This window comes from Rosa rugosa, chromosome 5 (genome assembly GCF_958449725.1).
Source record: "Rosa rugosa chromosome 5, drRosRugo1.1, whole genome shotgun sequence".
NCBI classification, from domain to species: Eukaryota; Viridiplantae; Streptophyta; class Magnoliopsida; order Rosales; family Rosaceae; genus Rosa; species Rosa rugosa.
Window position 1 is genome coordinate 6,802,684 of NC_084824.1, and position 14,139 is coordinate 6,816,822.

At 37.4% G+C, this 14,139-nt stretch overlaps 4 protein-coding genes across 7 annotated transcripts; 2 read left to right on the plus strand and 2 right to left on the minus strand.

Moving 5' to 3' along the window:
* Positions 1-465: 465 nt before the first annotated feature.
* On the minus strand, positions 466-1,240 carry LOC133708894 (phytosulfokines 3-like). Its single transcript, XM_062134456.1, has 2 exons — positions 889-1,240; positions 466-791 (listed from the first exon to the last, which is right to left on the minus strand). Exons 1-2 carry the CDS (start codon positions 1,036-1,038, stop codon positions 651-653), a joined length of 291 nt encoding a protein of 96 aa, XP_061990440.1. The 5' UTR covers positions 1,039-1,240; the 3' UTR covers positions 466-650.
* A 5,046-nt stretch (positions 1,241-6,286) lies between these two features.
* Positions 6,287-10,368, plus strand: LOC133712801 (ruBisCO large subunit-binding protein subunit beta, chloroplastic). 4 transcript variants are annotated; one of them, XM_062138911.1, is made up of 14 exons: positions 6,288-6,585; positions 6,670-6,795; positions 7,183-7,320; positions 7,663-7,758; positions 7,875-8,117; positions 8,196-8,430; positions 8,539-8,708; positions 8,827-8,904; positions 9,007-9,078; positions 9,160-9,264; positions 9,424-9,516; positions 9,639-9,731; positions 9,823-10,024; positions 10,124-10,368. In XM_062138911.1, exons 1-14 carry the CDS (start codon positions 6,424-6,426, stop codon positions 10,156-10,158), a joined length of 1,848 nt encoding a protein of 615 aa, XP_061994895.1. In that variant the 5' UTR covers positions 6,288-6,423; the 3' UTR covers positions 10,159-10,368. The 4 variants fall into 4 exon arrangements, 2 of the variants coding, with proteins under 2 accessions (XP_061994895.1, XP_061994896.1); XR_009847611.1 differs by lacking the exon at positions 10,124-10,368 and having other exon boundaries at positions 6,287-6,585; positions 9,424-9,546; positions 9,823-9,870; XM_062138912.1 differs by lacking the exon at positions 7,183-7,320.
* Positions 10,369-12,096: 1,728 nt separating this feature from the next.
* On the plus strand, positions 12,097-13,083 carry LOC133709820 (uncharacterized). The gene is made up of 2 exons (XM_062135714.1): positions 12,097-12,742; positions 12,889-13,083. Exon 1 carries the CDS (start codon positions 12,581-12,583, stop codon positions 12,725-12,727), a length of 147 nt encoding a protein of 48 aa, XP_061991698.1. The 5' UTR covers positions 12,097-12,580; the 3' UTR covers positions 12,728-12,742; positions 12,889-13,083.
* Positions 13,070-13,919, minus strand: LOC133709819 (GCN5-related N-acetyltransferase 1, chloroplastic). Its single transcript, XM_062135712.1, has one exon. It carries the CDS (start codon positions 13,701-13,703, stop codon positions 13,137-13,139), a length of 567 nt encoding a protein of 188 aa, XP_061991696.1. The 5' UTR covers positions 13,704-13,919; the 3' UTR covers positions 13,070-13,136.
* Positions 13,920-14,139: the final 220 nt, after the last annotated feature.

Below are 14,139 nucleotides of genomic sequence, written 5' to 3' on the forward strand. Positions count from 1 at the left end.
AATCCCTTATGCAGATAATTAATAAGCATGCTAGCATCCATGCATTTATCTGGCTCAGAAATTCTTGTTGTTTTATGCTGTAAAATACTAATGCATATGAAACTTGACCGAACCATTAATTGTGGTAACCATTATCAAACATCAATATATTGCACTAATAAGTTTGTTAATGTTCAAGTGGGTTCTGGGTGTAAAAAAGATGCATAAATAAAAGAACTCAAAAGAAAAGAAAAGAAAAAGATAAAGATCTTAAAGCCAAGACCAGTCTCTGCTCTGTTAGCTTGTAGTTCATCTTGTCTTCTAAAGACAAGACTATTCACTTTACGTTTTATATATCATACAACTGAAACCTTTTATTTTATGTTAAACAACTTAATGGTGGTAGGAGTAGTGTAAAGTTTTTAATAACATTGGCTCATTGAGTATCACAAAATCACATGAAATTTGTCTTGGTCTTAATTTGTTGCTGGTCATGAACAGGGAAGAGTGACCGAATAGCCTGGATACTCACCATGCATTGAACTTCATGTGATTACATCTCAATTCCAGGGTTTCATATATCAAATTAGATACAAAAACCTTCAGTTTCCACCATAAATAGGATTCGCCAGATTTACAACAGAAAGTAAAGAAGAAAATATTAGCTAGTATCAAGGTTCAGTACTAGTGCTGATATCCTGTGTGTAGATGTAATCTGTGTGGGCAACCATCGACCTTCTCATCAAACAGTCCTTGCTGTTTAAACCCTTGCAAGCATCATCATCATCAATATCACTCAGGCTTGCTTCATTCTACATATTACAAGAACATACATTACAGCAGAGTAAATTATTATACATGTGAAGCAAAGTTATTAAGGGAGTTATAAAGAACGGGAAAGTAACTTACAGGTGATGATGATGTTATGGAAATGGAAGAAGATGAAAAATCTGGATCAGATAGAGGCAAAATGGGAGCTGCAGGCATTGGTCTTGCTTCCACCTTTGAAAGTAGAAGTAGAGCCAGAAGGAAGAAACTAAGGCCAATATTATTTGCCATTGGTTTGGTCTCAACTCTCAAATCTCAAGCTAGCTTAAGATTTCAGAACCTCGATCTGTCTGCCTTTATACTAGACTAGAATAATGGTGAAGTAAATGATTCTGATCCCTTTGGACTTTTCGAAGAAGGGAGAGTATATGAAATTATTGTGCAGAAAGTCAAAACGTTGCCGTTACCCATTAAAGGGTCAATGTTCATCTCCTTTAATTTCCTCCTAGGAAGGATCACCATTTTAAAGACATCATTGACAAGCGTTCTTCTTTCTCTCATCATCTTCTTCTTTCTTTAGTGTTGTTGTTGTCTGTGTGATAGGAAGCTAGCTGTACTGGCACAACGCAGAGCAAGTGTAAGATCTGAAGTCACATGCATGTGATGGACAACTGGTACTATTAGGACTTCTTGGTCATTTCGTTGCAGAATCATATCATATACTGCAAAAACCCACAATAGTGGTTTATCTTTAAGTAGTATTAATTTAGGGTCGGATTATAAATATATATTGATCCTGAACTTACTATACTCTTGTTCAGCGCACCATATAACCATATGTGCTTTCATCTATTTGAGCGAATTTGAACTGAAAGAGGTCATAAAAGAATCATGAAATCGTATAGCTATGCAAAAACTTGTTTCTTTTGGATCACTGTCAAAATTACTTTCACACAAAATTTGTATGCATGGGAGAAAAACACTAGTATTGGGAAAGGGAATGCAGCAAGACAACTATACAAGGTTCTTACTCTTTTTAAAAATTTCCTTGGAATTAAATTATGGTATATTTTTAGTATTAGCTAGCCAAGCTCTTACATAATGTAATTATGAGTTATTGTGTATGACCAAAGTATTTTACTCTTTTATGCAAAATCCCACTTTGTTTCGTATAAATTCACTCATTATTCCAAATCAATCAAGTTTCAAGGCATTCATATCCGAACTATTGTCGAGTTGGTAAGACGCAACTTTGAACATCTTCAAGAAGAAACAGGATTCGGATTCAAACAGATGATTTGTTGTCTTAATGTGAATAATGACGATATTAGAATAGTGCAACTCTTATTAGGATTGATGCAAATTTGTAAATGTATTCGTCACTTGAGTACTCTAGCGACACATGAATGTCACATTTTTGTGTTCGTCATTAAGTGTACACGATCATAACTATTAAACGACTACAGTATATTTGAACTCGATTAACCTCTATATCTATTTTCTTCTAATATTTCAATTGTTTGTGATTTCATTGCGATTTCGTTGCTCTGCGAGTCCAATTTCTGTTCTGTATGTTATCGATCAGTATGGACAGAGAGATAAAGGTTCCATCGGTCCATGTACATTGATCAAGCATTGAAATAAATATGGTGATCGATCAGTGGGTGCAGTGGCAATGTTTTGGTTTTCTGCCCTCACTCTGCAGTCTGCAGCCTAGCTAGATACTCATATGAAACCAAAATATTTTCTTTCATATGAATATGAAAAATCAGCATTTGATCAAGGCCGCAGACCGAGAAAGCATTTTTCTCATGTACGTACGTACGTTCTTTACCTTGTTAGTTTTTCATTTCTGGTGATTGGAAATGATGCATCTTGGTCATTTTCTCAGAGAACTAATTGTGCCGAACTTCTATTCTTCTGGGCTTAATTAGTCATTGGAGCATAATCGTCTACAGTACTGCGGTCAGCACCTGCTGCAGTTAATTAGTTTTTATTTTGGTCCAACATTACTGCATGAACACAAAACTAGTTATAATCCACGTTGAATGCATTGATCCCAAACAAACAATACAAAATTCTGAAGAATTCTAGCTAGGTCTTCAACCATTTCTACGAAGCCGCTCCATGAACAAGAACAATTAATACATGCAAAGGGTGGCATTAACAAGATGAGGAACCCCATAAGAGAAACCTATATATAAATCCAGCATTTAAACGACATGAATCAAAGAGCTTTTGCGGGAAACATGAAGCCTCTTCTATGTTAATTAAACTAATTAAGCCATAATTAGGAGGTCGTGCACTCGTGCGTCACCTATGTTTACTTGTTAGACTACAAAGATTATGGTACCGATGCTCGTTGACTATATGTCTATTTGCCTCTTGAATCTTGATCACTAATCAATCGTGTGGATTAAAGATTTTTTTAAAAAAAAAATCTTTATGACATGTGAAATGGAAATATTTGCTGGATGTAATTTTAATTTTCTGAACGTGAATATATCAATGCATGTCTATCTTTATTCTTTAAAAAAAAATTAGTATTTCATGTCATGTGACACAACCAATCTACTCAAGAGTTTTTGTCAAACTCACTGTAAATTAAATTAGATCATTATCAAAACACTTATACATTATTTTGGATCATTGTTTGTATGATTCATGGATGCCTCCTTTTGTACATGACAATTTGACTGGTTGTTTTCTAAACAGATTAATTTTCACGTTGTTCTTGTCCACTCTCACGATTTTATTAATCCATGCTCAACCTTTTATAATACATGAAACTCCCATACTTTTTTCTTTGGACTAATTTCAGTTTACCCCCCTGAGGTTAGGGGTCGTCATCATGTTAGTCCCTCTAGTTTCAATTTAATCATGTTAGTCCCTGTACTCTCAAATTTCATCTCCGTGTCCAATTTCTACTATTCCGTCCAATTTGGACCGTTAAGTCTGACTTTTGAGGGCTAAAATGGTCATTTCAAGACAAAAAAAAAAAACTAAACAAAAAAAAAAGATTTTTTTTTCTTTTTTTCGTTTTTTTTTTTTTTTTTTTTTGCATTTTTTTTCTGTTTTTTTTTTGCATTTTTTTTATTTTCTTGTTTTTTTTTTCTTTTTCTTAGCTTATTATTATTATTTTTTTTTTATAATTTTGTCTTCAACCTATACACCACAAATTATAATAGGTTTATAAAAACAAAAAAAAATACTCTAGGTAGTTAAAAAGCCGCTCGCTGGTCTACGATATTTGTGATATATCTCCGATAAAGCGAAGAATTTTAGGATATATCTATAAAATACTAGATACCAAACACACCCTATGGGTGTGGATAACTACGTAGGCAGTTATTTAACAAAATGTGGAGAAAACTGCTCCACCTTTTTTTGTTTTTATTTTTATTTTTTGTTAAATTTCTTTATATTTTCTTTTATTTTGTGAATTGGCTTTTTTATCCTTCTCGAATATTTCAGTTCAAAGGTTTTTTAATATTTGAGGGCTAATTTGATAAAATATTTCTGTTTTAGTTGACAAGCTCTCTTTTCTTAATAATAGTATAGATAATAGGTTTATAAAGTGAAGAATAATAGGATATATCCCCAATAAAGTGAAGAAATATTTGTAAAATATGATTAAAAAAATAAATACAGATATTTCTTCACTTTATTGGGGATATATTCTAAAATTCTTCGCTTTATCGGAGATGTTCCACAAATATCGTAGACCAGCAAGCGAAGAATTTTAGGATATATCCCCAATAAAGTGAAGAAATATCTGTATTTATTTTTTTTAATCATATTTTACAAATATTTCTTCACTCTATTGGGGATATATCCTATTATTGTTCACTATATAAACCTATTATATTTTATAGATATATTTTACAAATATATCCTAAAATTTTTCACTTTATCGGAGATATATCACAAATATCGTAGACCAGCGAGCGACTTTTTAACCACCTAGAGTATTTTTTTTTTTTTTTTATAAACCTATTATAACTTGTGGTGTACAGGTTGAAGAAAAAATTTATAAAAATAAAAAATAAAAAAAAATAAAAAAGAAACACCTAGAGTATTTTTTTGTTTTTATTTTTATAAACCTATTATAACTTGTGGTATATCTCCGATAAAGCGAAGAATTTTAGGATATATCCCCAATAAAGTGAAGAAATATCTGTATTTATTTTTTTAATCATATTTTACAGATATTTCTTCACTTTGTTGGGGATATATCCTATTATTCTTCACTTTATAAACCTATTATATTTTATAAATATATTTTACAGATATATCCTAAAATTTTTCGCTTTATCGGAGATATATCACAAATATCGTAGACCAGCGAGCGGCTTTTTAACCATCTAGAGTATTTTTTTTTGTTTTTATAAACCTATTATAACTTGTGGTGTATAGGTTGAAGACAAAATTATAAAAAAAAAATAATAATAATAAGCGAAGAAAAAGAAAAAAAACCAAGAAAATAAAAAAAAATGCAAAAAAAAAAACAGAAAAAAATGCAAAAAAAAAAAAACGAAAAAAAGAAAAAAAAAATCTTTTTTTTTTTTTAGTTTTTTTTTTGTCTTGAAATGACCATTTTAGCCCTCAAAAGTCAGACTTAACGGTCCAAATTGGACGGAATAGTAGAAATTGGACACGGATGATGAAATTTGAGAGTACAGGGACTAACATAATTAAATTGAAACTAGAGGGACTAACATGATGACGACCCCTAACCTCAGGGGGTAAACTGAAATTAGTCCTTTTTCTTTCTAACTCGGACAAACCTCTGGAGCATCTAAGTGCTGCAGAAAAATTTACTTGCCCACTTATAAACAACACCTGCACGAGCCTGTGAGGTTCAAATGAGTTGGTCTTGCAGTTATTGGAGGACAAATAATTATAAAAGAATTTCGGGAAATTTATTGTGGTTTTTTTACGAATACATCAAAAACCCAAATATGCTGTGAGTTATATAAAGCTTACCATGACAACAATTGATTTGGGAAAACATAATAGTTGATGCAGCCGTTTTGATTTATTCCACTTCTTCTGCCTTAAAATCAAAAGCTACATTCACATCATGGGTCACAACCATTTTTTACAAGCCCAATGGGCTAACAGTAATGTAAGGCCCCTTTGAGCTTCCACGGGCTCGGGATAATTGATTATCCAGCACATAACGTTTACTTTTACTATGCCTGAGCTTAGCATTGCATTTGTTTCAACAGTTGTTGCAGGCACCTATTCTATCATTAGCTGCTCCTAGCTAACTAATACCACCAACAAATCCTCTTACATGCATGAAAAGTATGGTGATTGTTACATGCATGCACATATAAAACTCTTCCTCTTGATACTCAGAGTTATTCTATAGTGTTTGAAAACGATGAAATATTAATTTAAAGAGTACAGAATGAATGCGTACGTTATTATGTAACGTTTAGGGGCCAATCTAGCTGAATAAGTATGTACAGTAATAGAGTTATAGTTTGTCATGCAACCCTTGGCATATAATAGCGCCAAAATAACGTCCAAGATTTTTTTGCTCTCTTATCCTCCAAAAGTCCAAAACTTCACAACTATCTTCAAAGTTATCTATCTCCAACTCCAAGCTTCAATGAGATTTACAAATCCTGCATTCAAATTCATGTTCACCAACTGAACAGAATCACCATGGCATTTTCTCCAACTCCCATCTCTGCAACTGCACTTTCTTCCACCAACCCAACACTGCTGCCCAAAAGGCCTTCTTCACCTTTTACCACTGCAAATCCAATAGGCATACCCAAAGACCTCTACTTTAACCATGATGGTTCTGCCACAAAGAAGCTTCTGGTAAGTGGTTAATCTGAAGCCCACAACTGGCATGGGTTTTGCTTGACGTTATATTTAATTGGGTTGGTTAATTTGGTGGTTCAGGCAGGGGTGAGCATGGTGGCAGAGCTGGTTGGGGTTACACTGGGTCCAAAGGGAAGGAATGTGGTGCTGCAGAATAAGTATGGACCTCCCAAGATTGTCAATGATGGTGAAACTGTTCTCAAAGAGGTAGTGCTATACAGCTTGCGGTTCTAGCTAGGTTTGATTAGCAATTTGGGGTTCAGGAATTTAAGCATGCATTTATATACAATATGGCTGCCCATATTATCTATATATCAAATTTCTAAATTTCAGTTATTTTTTGTTACTGACTAACTGTTTCTAGTTTCTTATTAGTTGGTCATCAGAACTGCATTAATGCCTTTTAAATTTGCTCATAATAGAAACTGTTGTTGTTAGTTTATTCATCAGTAGCTTAAAATGACTGATCAGTCAGAAATTGTATAAGTAGATCATTAGGAATTTAGCCAGTAAACAATATTAATTAAGAGAAGATCGATCGAGCATATATGTATTTTCTTCACCTACCTAGCCTTTTCTTTTCTCCTTCATAAGATCGAGTTGGAGGACTCTGTGGAGAATGTCGGAGTTAAACTGTTAAGGCAAGCTGGAGCAAAAACAAATGACCTGGCCGGAGATGGTTCCACTACAGCTGTAATTCTTGCTCATGGTTTAATTACTGAAGGTGTGAAGGTATGAGTAATCTAATGTGATATTGTCATACCAGACTCGATAGAAACAAGTATATGAGATAACATGTAGGCAGGCTTCCAATACAACACAGGCTTTTGACTCCTGTTAGACCTGATCGATCAGTTAATTTGTATTTGTTAAGATTTAAGTCTACAAGCATACAGAGACTTATCATGTAGTTTGTGAAGTGGCTCATTTTGTTGTCAAATTTAAGTTTTCATATCATAACACTATGACTAGTTTTCTTCATTGTTCAAAATGTTTTCTACTTGAATGTGAGTTGATCAGTGTTTCTACTATGCTTTGGAAATCTTCTGGTATTACACATGAACTTTCCTCTAGGTTACTGCCGCTGGCATGAATCCCATTCAAATTGCTCGTGGGATTGAGAAGACTGCAGTGGCCCTAGTTTCTGAACTCAAATTGATGTCCAGAGAGGTACACTTGTTTTTTTCCTTCTAACCTTTTGAAAGTGCGAAGACCCTGTGATCACCTTATTCACAATCATGGAAAAAAAATTCAGCTACCAGCCACCCACATATTTTATTATGCAGATTGAGGATCATGAACTTGCAGATGTTGCTGCAGTTAGTGCAGGCAATGATTATACAGTGGGGAACATGATTTACAATGCTCTTTGTGAAGTAGGAAAGAAGGGTGTAATTACTATTGAAAAAGGGAAGTCTACGGAAAACACTCTTCAAATTGTAGAAGGAATGCAGTTTGATCGTGGATACTTATCTCCTTACTTTGTCACTGATCGACAAAAAATGATAGTGGAGTTTCAAGAGTGTAAGGTAATAACTGTAGGTTATATACAGGCCGACATGTTTTCCTATGAAGTAACTAAAGGCCATGAAATTCTTTGGTTGCAGTTGCTTTTGGTTGACAAAAAAATTACATACCCGGAGGAGCTGTTTAAGATATTGGACAATGCAGTGAAACAGAAGTATCCAATTGTGATAGTTGCCGAGGGGATTGAGAAGGAAGCTTTAACTCCAGTAATAAGAAACAAGCTCAGAGGTGCACTGAAAGCAGTTGCCATTAAGGCGCCTGCCTTCGGTGAACGCAAAAGCCACTACTTAGACGACATTGCCATTTTGACCGGAGGTAGTAGGTTAAACAGAAAATCATATTTTCTTTTGATTCTCTAGACTTATTATCTGTTCGTTACATTTCTTTACAATTTTCTTATTTTGTGTTTGATGTACTTTGCAGCAACAGTAGTAAGAGAAGAGATGGGAATGATTTTACATAAGACTGGCCCGGAGGTATTGGGGACTGCTACTAAGGTTGTGATAACAAAGGACTCTACACTGATAGTTACTGATGGAAGCACTCGAGAAGCTGTTGACAAGAGGGTTTCTCAGATACAAAGGCTTGTTGAGGTGCATTGAACATCCATTATTCCAATTCAATATTTGTCAAGAGTAGAAAGAATTATACATATTGTTAGTATTCTCTCATAAGAACTATTGTGAAACATAACTTATTCTTGTTTTCCAGAACACTAAAGAAGAATTTCAAAAGAAGATATTAAATGAAAGAATAGGAAGATTATCAGGGGGGATTGCTATTCTGCAGGTAACCATAAGCTTATTGCGGTCAGCATCTTTATAAACTGAATGTCAAGAGACTGACTTCCTTTGGAGCTGATGCAATTTGGTTCTATTAATCAAATTATAGGTAGGAGCACAAACGCAAGTTGAGTTGAAGGATAAACAACTCAGAATTGAAGATGCTTTGAATGCAACCAAGGTAGTTTCTTCCCGTTCTTTTATTTGTAAGAATTTGAATGTGAATCGCTAATGGTTGGTTCTAACTTGGCTTATAATAAAGGCAGCAATTGAGGAAGGTGTTGTAGTTGGTGGTGGCTGCTGCCTTTTGAGGCTCTCTAAAAAGGTGGATGCCATCAAAGAACTTTTGGATAATGAAGAACAGAAGGTACCATTCCTCTCCCATATTTTGGACATGTTTGATTCAGTGCCTTTTCAAGGCAGAATTTTAATTTTATATCACCTCAGTTCGCATAAGCATGTTCTAGATCTCAACTCTAGTTCTCACAACCCCCACTTTGATCTTGTTGTAACTACCTGTGTGCAGATTGGAGCGGAAATATTCAAGAAAGCTCTAAGCTATCCTGCAAAACTAATAGCTAAAAATGCAGGTGTAAATGGCAGTGTTGTAGTAGAGAAGGTCTCTGCATGTTAATGATCTTCTTAAAATGTAATTGTACATTAAATGCATTTCACGCTTTAGAAACAGATACCTTAGGATCAAATTATCTGCCCTGTTTTGAGACTAGTTGAGTTTTGCAGGTTCTATCAAATGCTGATATGGGGTACGGATATAATGCTGCAAGAGACTGTTATGAGGACCTAATGAAAGCTGGGATTATGGATCCATCAAAGGTACAATTGGTTAGTTTCAGAAGACAAGTGCACCAGTTCATATGTTTATGAGGATTGTTAGCTCATGGCCTCATGCATGTTACTTGAACAGGTTGTTAGATGTTGTTTGGAGCATGCTGCATCAGTCGCAAAAACTTTTCTGTTGTCTGATGCTGTTGTCGTCGAGATTAAGGAATTGAATACCATCCCAAGAAGAAGGCCAAAACCACCCCTTCCCCCCATGCCCCAAATGCCACAGATGCCACAAATGCCGCCAATGTCACCCATGCCACCAATGTCCATGCCAACCTCAGGTAATTCGTGTCTTATTTCTCTGATTTTCCCTGCTGCTCTTTGATACATTCTGGTTCTTGAAGTGATGGATGTTGAATTCAAAATCTCTGATCATTCAGGTGGTCGATCATTTGGTTCCAAGTATGGCAGATGAAACTCAATGACTAAAGTGATTGAAACCCTGCTTGCAGTCTATCTACCAAAGTTGAAGGGGGCAGTCATGAAACCGCATAGCTCTTCATAATTCAGCTCTCCTTCAGATCAAGTGCATTGCTTCCAAAACTACATCAACTAAAGTTTGCATTTGGGGAAAAAAAATGTTATTATTCTGATAGGGAATGCAGCAAGAAAAAAATTTTGCTCACTTTTAATAGGATAGGATTTCTTTTTGTCCACAATGTAACTAATACAAGTGAAAATCGCCAAAGTCCCTGACTCGTTGTCTGAGGGATAAAATCAGACATGTAATAGCAACTATTTCTTATCCATAATCAAATTTCCCATAGAGAAAAATTTAGCTACCGTCCCCAAACTATTTTGCCAAGGCCAATTTGATACCCGAATTCTCAAAAGTATTAATGTGATACCCAAAGACCTAAATTGGTATCAACGTGATGCTTCCGTCAAAATTTTCAGACGGCGCCGTCTGTTTGCTGACATGGCAAGCACGTAGGTCCAAAAAAAAAGTGAAATGACCAATTTACCTTTTTTTTTTTTTTAGAAAAATTCATCTATCGTCCCCAAACTATTTTGCCAAGACCAATTTGATGCCCAAACTCTCAAAAGTATCAATATGATACCCAAAGACCTAAATTGGTATCAACGTGATACCTCCGTCCAAAATTTCTGACAGCGTCTTATGTTTGCTGACGTGGCAAGCACGTAGGTCTCAAAAAAAGTGAAATGACCAATTTACCTTTTTTTTTTTTTGCTAATTCATTTTTTTCCTTTTCTTTTCATTTCTTTTTCTTCCTTCTTCTTCTGGGATTTTCTTCTTCTTCTTCTTCTTAGGGTTTCGCGGCGCCAAGCAGCTTGGGGCTGAAGTTTCTAATCGAATCTGATACCGGTCGAAGAACCTGCTGGTGCTGAGATGATCAACGACCCATCGGCGTAAATTGGGGCCGCCGAGTTGTTGAGCGAGATGAGGCGTTCAGCCTGAAGGTACCGTGAGAGAGTAGCCGTCCAGGCGGAGTATGTAAGGTCTCCAAATGGAAGGCGGTCCAGTTCTAGGGATGCCATTTTAGCTATTCTTCTTCTTCTTCTTCTCTCTCCTCCTCTCTCTCTCTCTCCTCTCATTCTCCTCCGCCCAAACCATCACTAACGCCGCCGAGATCCTCTCCAATTCCTGCTACAAATCCATCTCGGCGGCGTTAGTGATGGTTTGGGCGGAGGAGAAGGAGAGGAGAGAGAGAGAGAGGAGGAGAGAGAAGAAGAAGAAGAAGAATAGCTAAAATGGCATCCCTAGAACTGGACCGCCTTCCATTCAGAGACCTTACATACTCCGCCTCGACGGCCACTCTCTCACGGTACCTTCCAGCTGAACGCCTCGTCTCGCCCAACAGCTCGACGACCCCAATTTACGCGGACGGGTCGTTGATCATCTCAGCACCAGCAGGTTCTTCGACCGGTATCAGATTCGATTGGAAGCTTCAGCCCCAAGCTGCTTGGCGCCGCGAAACCCTAAGAAGAAGAAGAAGAAGAAGATCCCAGAAGAAGAAGAAGGAATCACGTTGATATCAATTTAGGTATTTGGGTATCACATTGATACTTTTGAGAGTTCGGGTATCAAATTGGCATTGGCAAAATAGTTTAGGGACAGTAGATGAATTTTTCTATAAAAAAAAAAGGTAAATTTGTCATTTCACTTTTTTTTGGGACCCACGTGCTTGCCACGTCAGCAAACAGACGGCGTCGTTAGAAAATTTTGACGGAAGTATCACGTTGATACCAATTTGGGTCTTTGGGTATCACATTGATACTTTTGAGAGTTCGGGTATCAAATTGGCCTTGGCAGCATAGTTTGGGGACGGTACCTGAATTTTTCTCATTTCGAGCCCATATGATATCCTCATTCAGAGGTTTTAAGACTCCCAATCATCAATTCATCATAAACAGGTTTGATACATGTCCCAAGAAGATGGAGTCCAAGTGGTCTCATCATGCGCTCACCGACTGATGATTGTTACTCATCATCCTCATAAAATTGTGCACCTCCTTTTTGGTTTCATCAACTATCATTACTATTCATACCCAGATTCATAACAAATTTCCCCAAATACAACCCACACCAGAGCTCAGAAATACATAGCAGTGTGACTCACACCCCATATTTGCAGGGGCAGTAAGACACGTGGCGATAGAAGCGTAAACGCACACCCTCCCAAAAAGTGAGAAAGCCTTTTCTTACCGAACCCTCAAATGTCTCTCCCTTTTGTTTGTTCTCTTCTCACCCCTCTGAGCCTTGTATAGATGTATATACACACCGGAGCTCCATTTCCTTCTCTTACAAGCTTAGATTAGAGAACCCATTTCAGTTTTGCCTGCAATAAAAAAATAAAAACACTAAATTCAACACGATGTGGATGATGGGTTTCAGCATCCAGGGCATTTTGGATTTGGTGGTGGCAGGTGTTTCTCTCATGATTGGTCTGAGCGTCTTCGCTTTCATTGCCTCTGTTCTCTGCTCTGCTGCTTTCTTGTACAGCGCCAGGGGTGCATCTTGATCCATTTCCCTCAAGGTAGCTTTCCCCAATTCAGATTCTGGGCCTCTATGAATTTCCTTTTGTTTGATCCATGAAATTCAAGGTCAACCCCTTTTTTCATGTTTTTCACAATATTGAATCCTTTTTAGGCAAATTTTGACCCCCATTTCACCTGTATGCAGGACTGACATGGTTTGGCAATAAGCTGTGGATTCCACTCTAGTTTTGAAGATGGGCTTTGTTCATGTTGTATCACTGTATCCATAAAATTTCATACATTTACCACTCGAAAAGGGTATCAAGTAATTTTCTTGGATCCAATAAAACTCACCCCTTGTTAGATATGATAAACAAGCAATCATCTTTACATTCGAAAACTCAATTGTGCAATCTCAATATACTTCACTGTGCTTTGATACAAAAAGAAAGATCACTTCTGCTTCTTGGGCTTTCTGGAATACACCATTCCGCGGATCCCATCCGGGTCGGCCACAAAGCCCAAGGGCCGATAAAACCCGAGAACCCGGGGCTCCGAATACAAAGCGATATTCCCGATGCCCTTATCGACGAGCTCCTCCACGAGGCGCTCCATCACGGCCCGGCCCAGCCCGATCCCCTGAAAGGAGGGGTCGACGACGACGTCCCATATGATGGCGTTGAAGACGCCGTCGCCGGTGGCCCTGGCGAAGGCGACGGGGCGGTTGGTCTTGGCGTACTCGAGCCAGAGGAGGGAGTCGGTGTGGTCCAGCGCGATCCGGATCTTGGCCGGGTCCCGCTTGGGGAAACCGACGGCGACGAAGACCTTGTTGAGGTGGTCGAGGTTGAGGTCGGCGGTGGTGCGGTGGAGGAGGAAGCCGCGGGAGTCGAGGTCCTGGTCGGAGATCGAGTACTTGTTGGTTGGGGAATGCCACGAAACGGCGACGTTTTGAGGCGGAGCTGCCGTGGTTCTCAGGCGGAGAGAAGGGAGAGGGGCGGAGATTGCGCCACGTAGCAGCATCCTTGGGAAGCGTGAGAATAGCAGAGCGATGAGGAGCCGAGGAGGAGTAGAGACTAGAGAGCGTGAGTTGAGAGAGCGCCATTGTTTGTAGTGGAGGGAGGTGTGGTTGTGAAGCACCGTTGGAAGATAACGATAGTTTTAGCGCGCTGTCATAACGGTGTCGTTTCGGTGAAGTTGTGAGTTTGGGACCGGTTATGTGTACGGGAGAGTTTCTAATAAGCAAGATTCACTTTTTGATTACATTTTCGTAAATTAATCGTTAAATGTTTAGATATTCATGTGTAGATTATTTATGTAATTTTTTAATTATTAAAAATCGTTATGGCATTCATAATCGTGATTTATCATTTATGAACATTAATGTTTGACAGATTTGTTTCGTTCATTGATTTGATATAATTCGATACCTTAACCATTAGCAATTTAGAGGAAAATT